Raw genomic sequence first — 13,086 nt, forward strand, 5'->3', positions numbered from 1 at the left:
AGAAGAAAATAGATACGGAATTCCTCTATCATCTTTAGATAATTTAAATTAAATAATGTACTTGATTCTACACTCGCTTATTAAAGGTACCGTATGTTGTATAAAACCCAAGTATAGCACGCTACCACGGAAGAGTTTCTTGAGATTATGTTATCGACCTGTCTTGGTTGTAAACTGACCATTTTTTACCAATTAGTCTACAACGCCTCCGATCATATCATTTTTTGTATGAGGGTCTTTCGTGTATATAACCGCTACACTGTAGACATGTAAGGACATTTATTCCACACAGTGTTTATACACAGAGCCTCATGGTGTTAAGAAGCTATGCAGGCTAATTGTAGAGCCAGAGGTCATTTCACGACCGTGACGGGTCGATTACGTATATCACAAAACTTTCCTAGCTATAGCGTGCTGTAATTGGGGCAAATAAAGCTGATCTTTAAGCTGATATTTGGAATTGCTATCCTCATTTTCGTTAACTAATGGTAGTATAGGCCTATACAGAGGAGAGAGGGAATAGTTGTATGTGTATGTAGAACATAACTTACCATCGTATTTCAATATTTGTCATTTCTATCTAACATTGATTTTAATGGAGTATTTTTATTGTAACAATTGGTTAATACTATATAAAGACACTTTGTGGGTCATCAACCTTCTAAATATTGCGGGAAATTCAATCAGCTGGTTATGTTTGCAATCTAGCATATCATGTGACACAAATTATGTGAGTATAATAATGTATAATGGTGCAATATACCTTCAAAATATCATTTTGAAATTAATGTAATTGATCGGCAGTTAGCATTGCCATATATGCAAGTGTTTAACATCTACATGTAACCGTTGGAGTGACAACCAATACGTTGAAACTAGAGTAATTCACATATACGTTTCTATATGTAAACTATATGTTTACATTGATGGAAAACTTCAAAATGATATGCAACTATACACATAGATGTTCAACACTGGTATAGAGTGTAAACATATAATATTGCAGAACATTGTAATGTGCGCAGAGCTAAGTTCCTGTTGCAATGGCATTTCCCGCGGAAATAGTATCCGTCTGCCCAGCATTTAATAATTTTGATTGGCCTATATTTAAACACATATAAGGTATGAGCGTGGCCTGCTGGTAAGTCTACTTTCCAACATGTAACTTTAATGTCGTACAAGTAAAACAAAAGAAAAACCGCAAAGGAATATTTCGTTACAATGAACTATATGGCATAGAGTACGCAGACATAATGTAAAAACGGCTGTTCATTTGTTTCTAACAGTTTTTTTTTTAAATTTTATTATCGCGGAATTGATATACAAGCAAATTTGAATGCGTATGACTTGTTGCCACCATTATTGAATTTAAAAAAAACTGTGTCAGTGAGATATATGACGTTTTACATCAATTTCAAGATGCCTGCATTATTGTGTTAAGTAACTTTAATAAGAAAATATGTAGTGAAAATGCCGAAAATGTTACAATATACTACAATTGTCGAGTAAAAAAAGTATAACGGTTGAAATATTCACGTTGTCTTTTGTAAAATTGTCTTTCAGCTTGTGCCTCTGTCAATGGTTTGATATAAGGATAAAATAAATTATGGATAAACGAAAGATAATCTGTGATGTGTTCTTTTGCATTGAAAATTGCAACAACAACAAAATTAAATATAGTTAATAAAATTGACTGGTTTTAGCCTATAGGGTGAGAGGCGAATCTGTTAATTAAAGGGGAATCGAACTGCACCACAAGGACCTATATATTTGAAGGTGGGTGTGAATTAGGGGATAAATACGAGGGGAACCGGTCTTAAATTTGATTTGAGACCGATGATGACGTCATCGAGGAGGCTGAGCGGACCGAGGCGATAGCCGAGGTCCGCTGCCCTTCTCGATGACGTCATCAGAGGTCTCAAATCAAATTTAAGACCGGGTACCCTCGTTTTTATCCCCATTCATAAATGACCCTCACAAATGTTAGAAAACGGCATTTTTTCGCAAATTTTTGCTGATCTGTATTTAATTCTCCTAATGCCTCCCTTGATCTTTTTCCAGAATGACGTAATAGTAACCTCATTGTAAAACAGCATTTTCTTCCGACGAACATTAAGAGTGAAAAAATACGAATGAAGCAGTGTCGTTTGGTCTTAAATTTTTGTACTTTAATCCATTCAAACACTTAAAAATGGAGGCAAATGCAAATTAAATAAGTACAGATGAACAAATTTCTAAAGATAACATTGTAAAACGTTTTTTTGACCTACCAGGTCAAATTGCGCAATAAACAGATGCTGAGTTGTGTGTGTGTTCTGGAAAGTCCGTAAACGCTACAACACAGTTAGGATAGCAACGTTGCTTGTTGCTAACAATCTTTTGAGTAGAACTCGTCTATCCCTGGTCGGTAGATGAACCGTTCAAATAAACGTTTACTGGACCTGAGAATGAGCAGTTTTTGAAGAGGTTCCGAGCTCCATTGTTCGACAGGTGTTCTTGTAGTAACAGCAGTGTTATTGCGAGTCTGAAAGATCGTTAGGCCTAGTCCCTGGTCAGTAATGTCGTTACTGCTAGTAGTAGTAGTGCTAACGTTATTGTTAGGCTTAGCAACAAGGTTTCTACTGTTACTAGTGTCAACATTGGACGCTTTACGCTTCGGTTCTTCGTTGAAGCACCCCGATAAGGGTGCTGACATTGACTCTAGCCCAAAATTAAGCTCAAAATTTATCCCTAAGTCATTCATGTTACTCGAAGTATTTAGCTGGATGATTTAAGAAGTACGTACAGTGTGTATTGAAACTGTGTGTCTGAAAACATATACAGTACTACTGCTGTAACTGATTGAAAGTAGGCTATATATACTGTACAGTGTTCTTTGCAATTTGGAAAATTTCTTTGCCCATAAACATATTTGCATATACTCATGGCATGTCTTCATTTCTTTTAATTATGACGTCATGATTGCCACGGCAACAAACCAGTGTTTGTCTAACAATTCGATCCTGAAGCAATTCTCCTCTCTATACACTCGACCAGTCTCGAATCGCATTCGAGACTGGTCCAGTATACAGAAAGTTTGTTTAGGCATTTATGAATACCTCTTACAAACAGCTCAGAAAAATGTTCCTTTCGGGAAATATCGATGTTTAAAAATTACGACATAGGATTGTCATTTTAGGATAGGACCTGTAAGCTGAAGATGAAATCTCTTATCTTCACTTTCCTTTTCCTATATTTTCCCTAATATTTTCAATTTAAAGCTAAATTGTATTACTCCGAATAACTATCCCGGTGCTGTATAAGATAACAAGTTTACACTTGATCATATATATATATCATACACAAAGTTTTAGCTGGAGAAAGACATGAATATTCAGTTACTTGTGGGTGTGTCAAGTCATATTTAGAATTGCTCAAGTATTCCGTTTAGGTTATGAATTAATTAGGTAGATAATAATAAGTCGAACGTTACCTCTATTTTTACATTTGGGGGAGATGTTCACCATAAACAACAATCGCAATGTAAACACTCAATGACTCCTGCTGGAGTAATGTGTACACAAGTTTTGTATAAATTCTGGGCAAACCTAGTCCCGATTCGCTTGAATTTTATCTAATGGAAATTTCAGTGTATTTAGCAACTTCCATTGATATTTACTAACCGCAGCTCTCATATTTTGTGTTAACGAGATTTGAACAATATAGACATGGTCAAAGGATTCAACCTGAAAGTGGTCGGTGAAGTGTGGTTCCATTTGAATAAGCAATAACAATATATAGGTTACCTAAACATGAGGCAACCCCCCCCCCCCCGCCCCTCCCCCCACACACACTTGATTAGTGTCAAGTTCAAGTATGATGACGGGTTTCTGAAAGTTCTAGCCACCCTGTTCCCTTCTCCGAACCTCAAGTTGATCAAATTTCTTTCATCCCCCCCCCCTCCCGTCGGCTTCGATACTATAAGCCAACCTGACCCTTTCTTATATACGTCCAAAATTCCTTTGTTTGAGTAATAGGCTATCAAAATGGGACACCTTCCGGGGGCTTCGACCTCTGGACCTCCATAGGCGTTTTATAATACATTCCGATTAAATTCAAATTTTCCTTAATGTATTTCCGTGCTTAGGTTAAACTAGCTACATGAGAACTGTCTGAAAGTATTGCAGCTTCCGCTATCGCTACATAGGTAAACAAGACTTTACTTATATGGCTGTTAAGGGTGGGGGAGGGGGAATGATTCATCGACCGCTCAAATTTCCCGTGGTGTTTTTTTTATAGAGGTGCGTGTTTGCCTACATGCTGTTTGATTGCCCTAACTCCCCCATACTCCCCCCCCCCCCACCTTGGACTTCCTGACGCAGGCACGATTCATAATTGAACACTGTTTCACTATTGTACTATACCGTCCTATGCTCTATACATCTAGTTCTTTCGGTTCTTTTCTGTTAATAATCGACCGAATTGAAAAGCTGTGTCTTGCTTTTTATTATTATTTGATACTAAAACCTATCAGCTATGTAGTTCGTTAGCTTGCCAAAAAAAAACATATTTTATGTACACAATGCTTTATATATAAATATTTCTGGTTTTTATGGATTGTACGTGATTAACGCTAATCAGGTACCACGGCGACGAAATGCTAACAATCGAATATATAATGATCAGTTAATGACTTTAACATTCATTTAGGGAGACACAATATTGAAAAGTGCATTATATAGTTTTATTAATAACAATAATTAGTTTGAGCAGTTCTCGGTCAGTAGGTTTGAACTGAACGCATCGACTAAAAAATATGATAAATATAATAAATTTAAAAAAATCCTAAACATTGTATGTTTATTAGTTTAGTTTTAAATCGAAGATGTTAATATAATCACATCTTATGGTTTTAACAGTTCTACATATTCAATCGAGTACAGCGTTTATGAAACACTTCATTTCTTTTAGATAAATAACAAATATGGTTTATCAATCGCGAAAATGTGTATACCATTGATTCAAACCGCGAGCCTGATTGGTATCACCGGTTATCACAATTCAAACATTGTCGTAAGTTCTATTTCAGATGAAGCGAGAAATATGAGAAACAGGTGTGTCATATTTCTTTAAAAAATATTCATTACTTTGTCTAATGTATGCCTACGGTACCATCTGTTAATTAAATATGAAAAACACTAATATGCAACAAGCGTAATGTATTCTTAGTCCAGAGGCAAATTTATTTTGCCTAATAATATAATAACGCGCATATTTTTAGCAATTCCTCTCCTGCGTTTTTGAGATATTCATAATTGAAATAATCACAGTTCTTTTATCATAAGTGAACTATTAAGCGAACAGGTGCGATATCATAATTGCACAATGAGTTTCCTTATTGTTTCTAATTTATTGTTTGACCTTAGATTGGACAAACTGTGGTTCTACCTTTACTTTAGGAATGTGAATTTATCTATACCCCAAATGACCTTAATGTATTCATATATGTTAATACAATGACCTGCATCCCGATTTTGAAGAAGAAAATATCATAAATATTTTAATGAGGAACCTAAAAAAATTGTCATGATTCATCTAATATCTTCAACTTCAGTTTTGGTACAAAATAGTAAATTATGTTACCTCAACAAGTACATAGGAGTTGAATGCAAAAGTCACCAGGAGGCTTATGTTCCACTTTCATGTAAGCCGAAAATAAATTGTCCTCTGTACTATCCTTTTTACATTATCTGAACTTTAGAAAGACAGAAAGCATACGGATAATTTTCGTATCATTTGATAATTTTTCCATTTTGGTTTTTAAAAGTGCATTGTAGTCACCATTCATGAGGTATCGATGCCACAGATATATATGATCTGTGACAAAAAAAGTCACACTACCGCTTTGCAACAGTGGTGAAGAATTGAGGCAACCATCTGTAAACTTGCGTCGACCGATTTCGAACGAACAACATTTTGTGATAACTTCTTTTTTTACCATTAATTCGATATTAATAAAGTATTTCAGGGTCAGTATGTTTTGAAGGACTAAAATTGAAACAGTAGCTGCTCTTTTTTCAACAAGAGCAACAGCAATCGACTTGAACAAGCATACGTCCGTTTTAACACTTGACCATTTATGCGTTTTTTTGTTGTTGTCAATTGACCAATCACAGACTCGCAATTTCGTAGCAGTCACAAGTCCAGATGCAGCTGTACACCCCTTTCCACCAATAGTTCAAGAACAATCCAGAGGTTCGTGTACTTTCAATTAGTTCTCCCTTCATTATTACAGATCGAGCTCAGACACCAGTTTAAGATAATTTTGGTACGCAATAATTGTTGGAATGCTTTTTAATAACACATGTTAAATCCCATCAGATAAATGTTTCTATGAAGAGTTATGACGTCATACGGTGACATCGTAATGAATTACGCATTTGTTAAAAATTGAAGAAGAAAAAACAGTTTTCAGACTTTTCTCTTCATTTAATAAGTGGAAGTTTTTCTTCTCATCTGAGAGAACGGATCATTGAAAGAGGAACACAGGGTAAAGCGATTAAAATTTGAGATGAGCTATAGCTATCCTATCTTTGAGAAAACAGAACTACTCTTGAAATGCACAGGTGCCGCCTAACGCATTAATCAATATCACAGTAGGACGCATGCGCTCATACTGGGTGACTAATGTCCCATCTAGTACACTGACCCAATTGCATCATTACGTTTTTAGCAGACCATGAAGTGGAAAGTGCTGTACTCTACAGACAACATTCGCAGAAAGGAATGTAGTCAGGCCGTAGCCAGGCGGGGCATGGGGGCCGTGCCCCCCCCCCCTACTGCTCACCCCCTCCTTGGCAAATCGATTGTCTAAAAGATTTATACTACAAAGAGTAATCCTGGTATACTTGCTCCTTCTCCTCGCTCCTTGTCAACCAAAATGTTTGTCAAACATTTTGATTTCTCAACAAATTTACCCATTTTCTACAATTTTTCAAGTGACCGGTAGCTGCCCAATAAATATAGCTTATGGAAACTTTTCTCATGTATCTTGATTTTTTTTAATACGAAATATGTTATACAACAAGGAATGATGATGTCTGTGATGATGTAAATGGACATTGATGCAACCTTGCTTGAGCTTGATGCAAGATTTTGGTGAACAAATCTACAGGCGCGGATCCAGTGGGGGCGCAGAGGGGCGCAGAGGGGCGCTTTCCCTTTTTTCGCCGACAAAAAAAAACACAAAAAACGGTAGATCTGATATGCATATCCGAACAACTTCGACTATTAGCTCATTAAGGCACGGTGATGAGAGATCTTCGTCGAACTATGAATTATAAATTATGATCGATTAATGGAGTGTGCGTACACACTGTGCTTAATTAAGATCGAATTACGCTCCGTTAGTGTAAACACTACATGAAAATTAATGATGACAGCCATGTTCTGAGCTGTGCCGTCCAGTAGTTCCTGTATTTCTTGTAGTACAAGTCAATTAACATACTTCGTTGATTGACACGATAGTACAAAATATATATGAAATTAAGTTCGTCGAATTAAGAATTGTTTAATCGAAAGAACCTAGTTGGTTAAAGAATGAAGAGATGTTCGTACACACTATAGCGACATTCAATGTTTGATGATCGTTCGATCCGGATAATCATCGAACGAAGATACTTCCCTAGTGTGCATAAAATCATCTTTTTAGACTTGAACGTTTACAATTTATTCCATACAAAAAACTTCTTTGTTTACTTATCTTGATTGCCAGATGCCAAGAAATCGCATCTAACAATGTTTAACTTCAACATTTTTCTGGGTGAGATCATAAGATTTGAGTTATTCAGAGTTTATAAAAGAATGAATTAACATCAGTACTAAGGCTTGAAATAAACATTCCAGGGGTTTAGGCATATTTTAAAGATGTATATCTTGTGCACCGGAATGAATATAGTAACATTGCGGATACTCAAAATGTTCTTTTGCTTCCCGGATCTTGACGTATGAAGACCAAAATTATTCCCTAAAGTCATCCCTTAAATAAAACAACAAAAAAACTTTGTTTTGTAAAGGTGCTAAGATTTAACACTTGCTTGCTTTCGTTAATGTGGCTATATCGCTTTCTCGAACACTTAATGTAAGAATTGAAAGATGAATTCCATCATTAATGGTTAGCGTCAGTTCATCTTTCATGTGTCAAACCTGCTGAACAATTCTGTTACAGTCTCATCATTGTTTAATGTAGCTTAGCAACAAGGTTACGTCATGTTCGTGCTGTAGCTGACAAGGCTAACTCGTGGTGTCTTTGTCTCCGTTGATTCTTTCTCAATTGATAGTCTTTTCTCCCTTATCCTTCGTGAACTTCGTATGGCTAAGAAAATCAGTATTGCTGCCGCCATGAAAAACGACAACGAAATTATCTTGAACGCCAAATCGTATGAACCTGTGGCATCAAATATTGCACCTATGTGACGGAGATCGGAAACAAAATGATCAAAGATGTTAGAGGTCAACTCTGATATGATACGTACAGATTAACACACACACACACGAATATATATATATATATATATATATATATATATACATACCCTCTTGTTTCGACCCCCCCCCCTCCCCCAATGACTTTTGACCTGCAGAATACTGTCACGAAGTTGGAGCAACATCTGACCCTTTGACCTAACATTTAACACAAATATACAGTAATGAATTAATAACTAACCTGGTGGGAGAGTACCAACGAGGTAGCTGAAACCTTGCAGGTACATCACTAAAGTTACCACATAGTCGGCATACTGGGAACCAATCAGATTAACTACCATATTCCAGCTCATTACGACCGTAGTGCTCCGTGCAAAGCCTAAACCTATAGAATACAAAGTAATAGTGATTGAGCACTGACGAAACAAGACGAAGTCTCAATTCAGTTATGTGTATCCCCATATCAGTATTTACCCCTTTTACGTATATATGAGAACCCCTAGCCTATGACTAACCACTGTAATACTATGTCTTATTTAATACTGATGAGTGAAGGCCTTACATCCATTACCGTCATCACATGTGAGCATCCCTTACCTTGCCCATGACTTACCACTGTCATAGTAGTCTCATCTTATTGATGATTGAACGCCCACATCCGTACCCTCTCATTACATATGAGCACCCCACCTCAACATAATACCTTGCCCATGATTTACCACTGTGATAGTAGTCTCATAGACGTTGGCAAGACGTTTATTGCTGTCCTTGTTCTTTTATAATAATAATACCGATGCGTGTCGGGCGAAATTACGTCACTTCCTGTAACATTTGAATACTTCATGTGCCTGGAGTTAAAACACTGTCTAGTGTGGAGTGAATATACAAAATAGTTCAACAAGTCGTGACACTCATTCATTAGTGTCTGGCCGGACCATGACCATGCTTAAATTTCACGAAACATTGTTTATCCTCTATCCTCTCTACTCATCTATAAAGTTATCCTCTCCCAAAGAACTTAACGAATATACTAAACAAACAACTTACACAATGATATGGTAACCAAAGGCCAAACGGATACCAGAACTGAATATGAGAATGACACCAGGCTCAGAACTATATTAGTACCGATGATGACGTAGACGGGTCTATAGAGAAAGTTTCCTCCAGTCACCATGACGAATATTCTCGTGACAACATCTGACACATTGGTAACTGTCATAATTAACCAAACGTCATCCAGGGTTAAACTTTCCAGGCTTTCGAAATGACTTACCTGGGAAGAAAGGGCGGGATGATTGATAATATTTAAGTCATTTAGCTGTAAAGATATAATTTTTTTAAATTTGGATAGTTATAGTGTCACGATGCTATTATTTAAAGCCATACCATTCCAGATATGCCAGAAAGTTTCAAAATTGTGGTTACTTGGTACCTGGTAGTTCCCTCCTTCTCTGGCAAGTTTGACCATGTTGAAATTTGGTGTAAAATGAGTGTGGCAACTGGGGTATCGAAACTTGCGACAAAATGGATCCATTTTGTGGTCAATAGTGAATATGTGTTGTAATCATCACAAACGAAAAACAAAGCAAGAGGGTATCCCACGGGGTTGCTTATCTCATCGCCAGCAAACCCTGATTTCAAAGGAACAAATATATTATCAGCTGTACGTATATGGCAAGCCACATGTGCAATAAATCGATAAACTGAGTTTATCGCCGTTAAAATATGTTTTGCGATCGATAAACTGAGTTTATCGACTGGATAACCGTGCAGTCATGGACTTCCGGTCAACCTGGGGTACCCCACCATGGGTGACCTTCCGACAGTGGCTACTCCGCAAAATTAACCATTACCATGGCAACTGTTGCTATGGAAACTGACAGAGCTCAGTCTCCTTTAACATTATCAATGACAATGCATATCTGTTGAAAAACAATGGAAATGTTTGACTTACCATATTAACTTGATAAATGGACAGCGCCGAAAAGGTGAAGAAATATGAAAGCGAAACCAGCCACGTATCTGTGCGACTAATGAACGACTTCAGCCTCTCAGAAATCTTCCCCTGTTTCATAGCATCCCCGGACGAACTGCAATTCTCTACACCAGGCGGTCCCCCGTTGTTTTCAACAGTTTCATCTTCTGTCGTACTTTCAAAAGAGGGATTGGAATAACTTTCTGGAGGGACTTCTTGATTAAAAGACGCATTGGAGAGTGAGTTCGGCGGTTTCGTTCCTGCAGTCGGAAACTGTGGTAAAGATTTCCTCCCGTTTTGATAGAATATCAGAGGTAGAGGAATGACAGCTGCGGTCATGGCTGCTATGTACTGCATGGTTATCCGCCATCCTTTCCGAACCAGAAGGCTTTGGATTGTCCCATTCCCAGCGGCAGCGGCTGGAAGTGTTAAGGGAACACGGTGATACGTTATATAAATTGAAAGAAAAGGTCCATACCTGACGAGACATGTCACACCCACACCCTCCCCCCCCCCCTCCCAAATTTGGCCATACGCTACACACTGTACGCTACTATAAGATATGAAATAAGATGTTGACTGTTCGGGTTCACATTTGTATAGGGAGTCAAATGCTACCGTGCAGAACCAATTTCTACACATATTAAATTGCAAACTACTAAATGGTATATAGTGATAATTATTCATTAATGTCGAGCACGTGAAAGAGCCGAATAAATCAGACTGACTCCTGCTTGACATTTGGTTTCCATGACCACAAGAGCTTGAATGACCCGACGATTAACAATGATTATGATCAAGTTCCATTTTTTTTATTTCATTCGTGCAAGGATCCGTTTGAGACGTAATGCACCTCGGGTTGTCAACTATTTCAAAAATCACTATTACCAATTTTTTTCTGGATATTCACTCTTACATTTGGACTGAGGAAAAAAAATATTATGCATTAAGCCATAGACCAAACTTCCCACTCTAGATGAATTGAGTTAATATTACTCAGCGTTATGAAACTATGTACTTTGTCAGGATCCAGCCAGATGGGTATGGAGAGAAAGTCTGTAATTTTTGTAATTCGTTTTTTTTTTTTTACGAATAATGGCTTAATTCTTTAATCACCCCAAAATGTCCCACTTGCGAAGAATAATTAAGTATCTAAACACTTCAGACAGGCAGAAATACCAACGATATACGGATTGAAGCTTTTAACAATCTTTTTTGCAACTTTTGTCTGATAACGTTTAGAGGTCTTCACAAAACCTGGGTAATTTACCACCTCCATCCAGGTTGAAGATAGGTATGCACAAACCATGGTTAATCTCATTCGTATTATGTTATGGACTCACCAGCAAATTCACCAATAAGAATAAGGGTTACAGCTCGTTGACCATTTCTTTCGTTGTAAATGCTGTAAAACATACGCAGAGTACTGTGTAGTACGAAGCAGCTGGATAGACCATACATTATTCCGAACGTCAGATAGAGTGAGGGGATGCTATTTACGAGTGAAGATAAATAGAAAGCGATCGGGGTAGTCACGGTCCCGATGAAAGCAACAATCCTCACCCCCAGATGTTCCTCTAGCACAGCAGGGATTGGCGATGACATGAGACTTGCCCCCCACAAGACCGAACCCAACCATCCTGAAGGAAAGAATGAAAATCGCTGTCCATAAATATAAATTAACCTAAAAACTTATAGAAACTAAAAATTGTCTGCATGTCTGTCTGATGGATATTGGAACAGAGTAGCTTGGTCGGGTATGGATGTATTTCGTTCTCTATGGAGCAGGGAAGGTGATATGTTAAGGTAAGTATACTCGCTACTCTTATAGATTTGAGTAAACTAATGATTAAGAATTTCGGGTAGAATAATACCCCCGTCCTCCGTGTTTAACACCTCCAAAACCCCTCATCATTTTAAGGCTGAAGGCATTTCCTCCTTACAGCAGAGAGATCGATTTGATAAATAATTTAGAGGTAAATGGCGAAGGCTATACTGAACGGTTATGATATGCATTTAACAATCCAATCAAAATTATGAGAAAGCGTAAGAAGACAACGAAGAGAAAGATGATGATAAGAAGATCATCATCATCATTATCATCATCATCATCATCATCATCATCATCATCATCATCATCATCATCATCATCATCATCATCATCATCATCATCATCATCATCATCATCATCATCATCATCATCATCATCATCATCATCATCATCATCATCATCATCATCATCATCATCATCATCATCAATAACAATATATGGAGTTGCAGGCTCGTTCAAAACTCGCGCTTCAGTTGTAGGGACAATTTTCATAAAATTAGCAGAAATGTCGCAATATTCGGATACAATTTTCCAGCTTGGTCATTTGTGAGCTATTTTCAAGGTTTCCGATAACGTGTTTGGGTGAACCTGTTCAGTATAGACTAAAACCTGCGGTTTCCGAAGGGAGTACTGTGGTGTTTCGGCCATCTACTCGAACTGTCTGAACAATCTCTCAAAGTCCTCTTCGCCAATAGTCGAAGTTGTATCAGACCTACCAGATATATATAGATCTAAATTACCAGTCATTATAATAAGTAAATATTCCTGAAAAAAAAGTAAAAAGTATTATTTTACTGTTGTATAGTACAGCGTC

General features: G+C 37.3%; 1 protein-coding gene across 4 annotated transcripts in view; it reads right to left on the bottom strand.

Annotated features, from left to right (window-relative positions):
• Positions 1–7,436: 7,436 nt before the first annotated feature.
• The window catches only part of LOC139967325 (uncharacterized), a 33,936-nt gene continuing 28,286 nt past the window's right edge, over positions 7,437–13,086 (bottom strand). For 2 of the 4 annotated variants that reach the window (XM_071970999.1, XM_071970998.1), the window contains exons 3-7: positions 11,785–12,081; positions 10,421–10,860; positions 9,511–9,739; positions 8,705–8,848; positions 7,437–8,446 (exon numbers count right to left, since the gene is read on the bottom strand). In XM_071970999.1, the coding sequence (XP_071827100.1) occupies positions 8,241–8,446; positions 8,705–8,848; positions 9,511–9,739; positions 10,421–10,860; positions 11,785–12,081 (1,316 nt within the window). In that variant the 3' untranslated portion in view covers positions 7,437–8,240. Of the gene's footprint in view, positions 8,447–8,704; positions 8,849–9,510; positions 9,740–10,420; positions 10,861–11,784; positions 12,082–12,860; positions 13,038–13,086 lie in introns of all 4 variants that reach the window. The other 2 variants (XM_071971001.1, XM_071971000.1) reach the window with 2 other exon arrangements.

Source organism: Apostichopus japonicus, chromosome 5 (assembly GCF_037975245.1).
Source record: "Apostichopus japonicus isolate 1M-3 chromosome 5, ASM3797524v1, whole genome shotgun sequence".
NCBI classification, from domain to species: Eukaryota; Metazoa; Echinodermata; class Holothuroidea; order Aspidochirotida; family Stichopodidae; genus Apostichopus; species Apostichopus japonicus.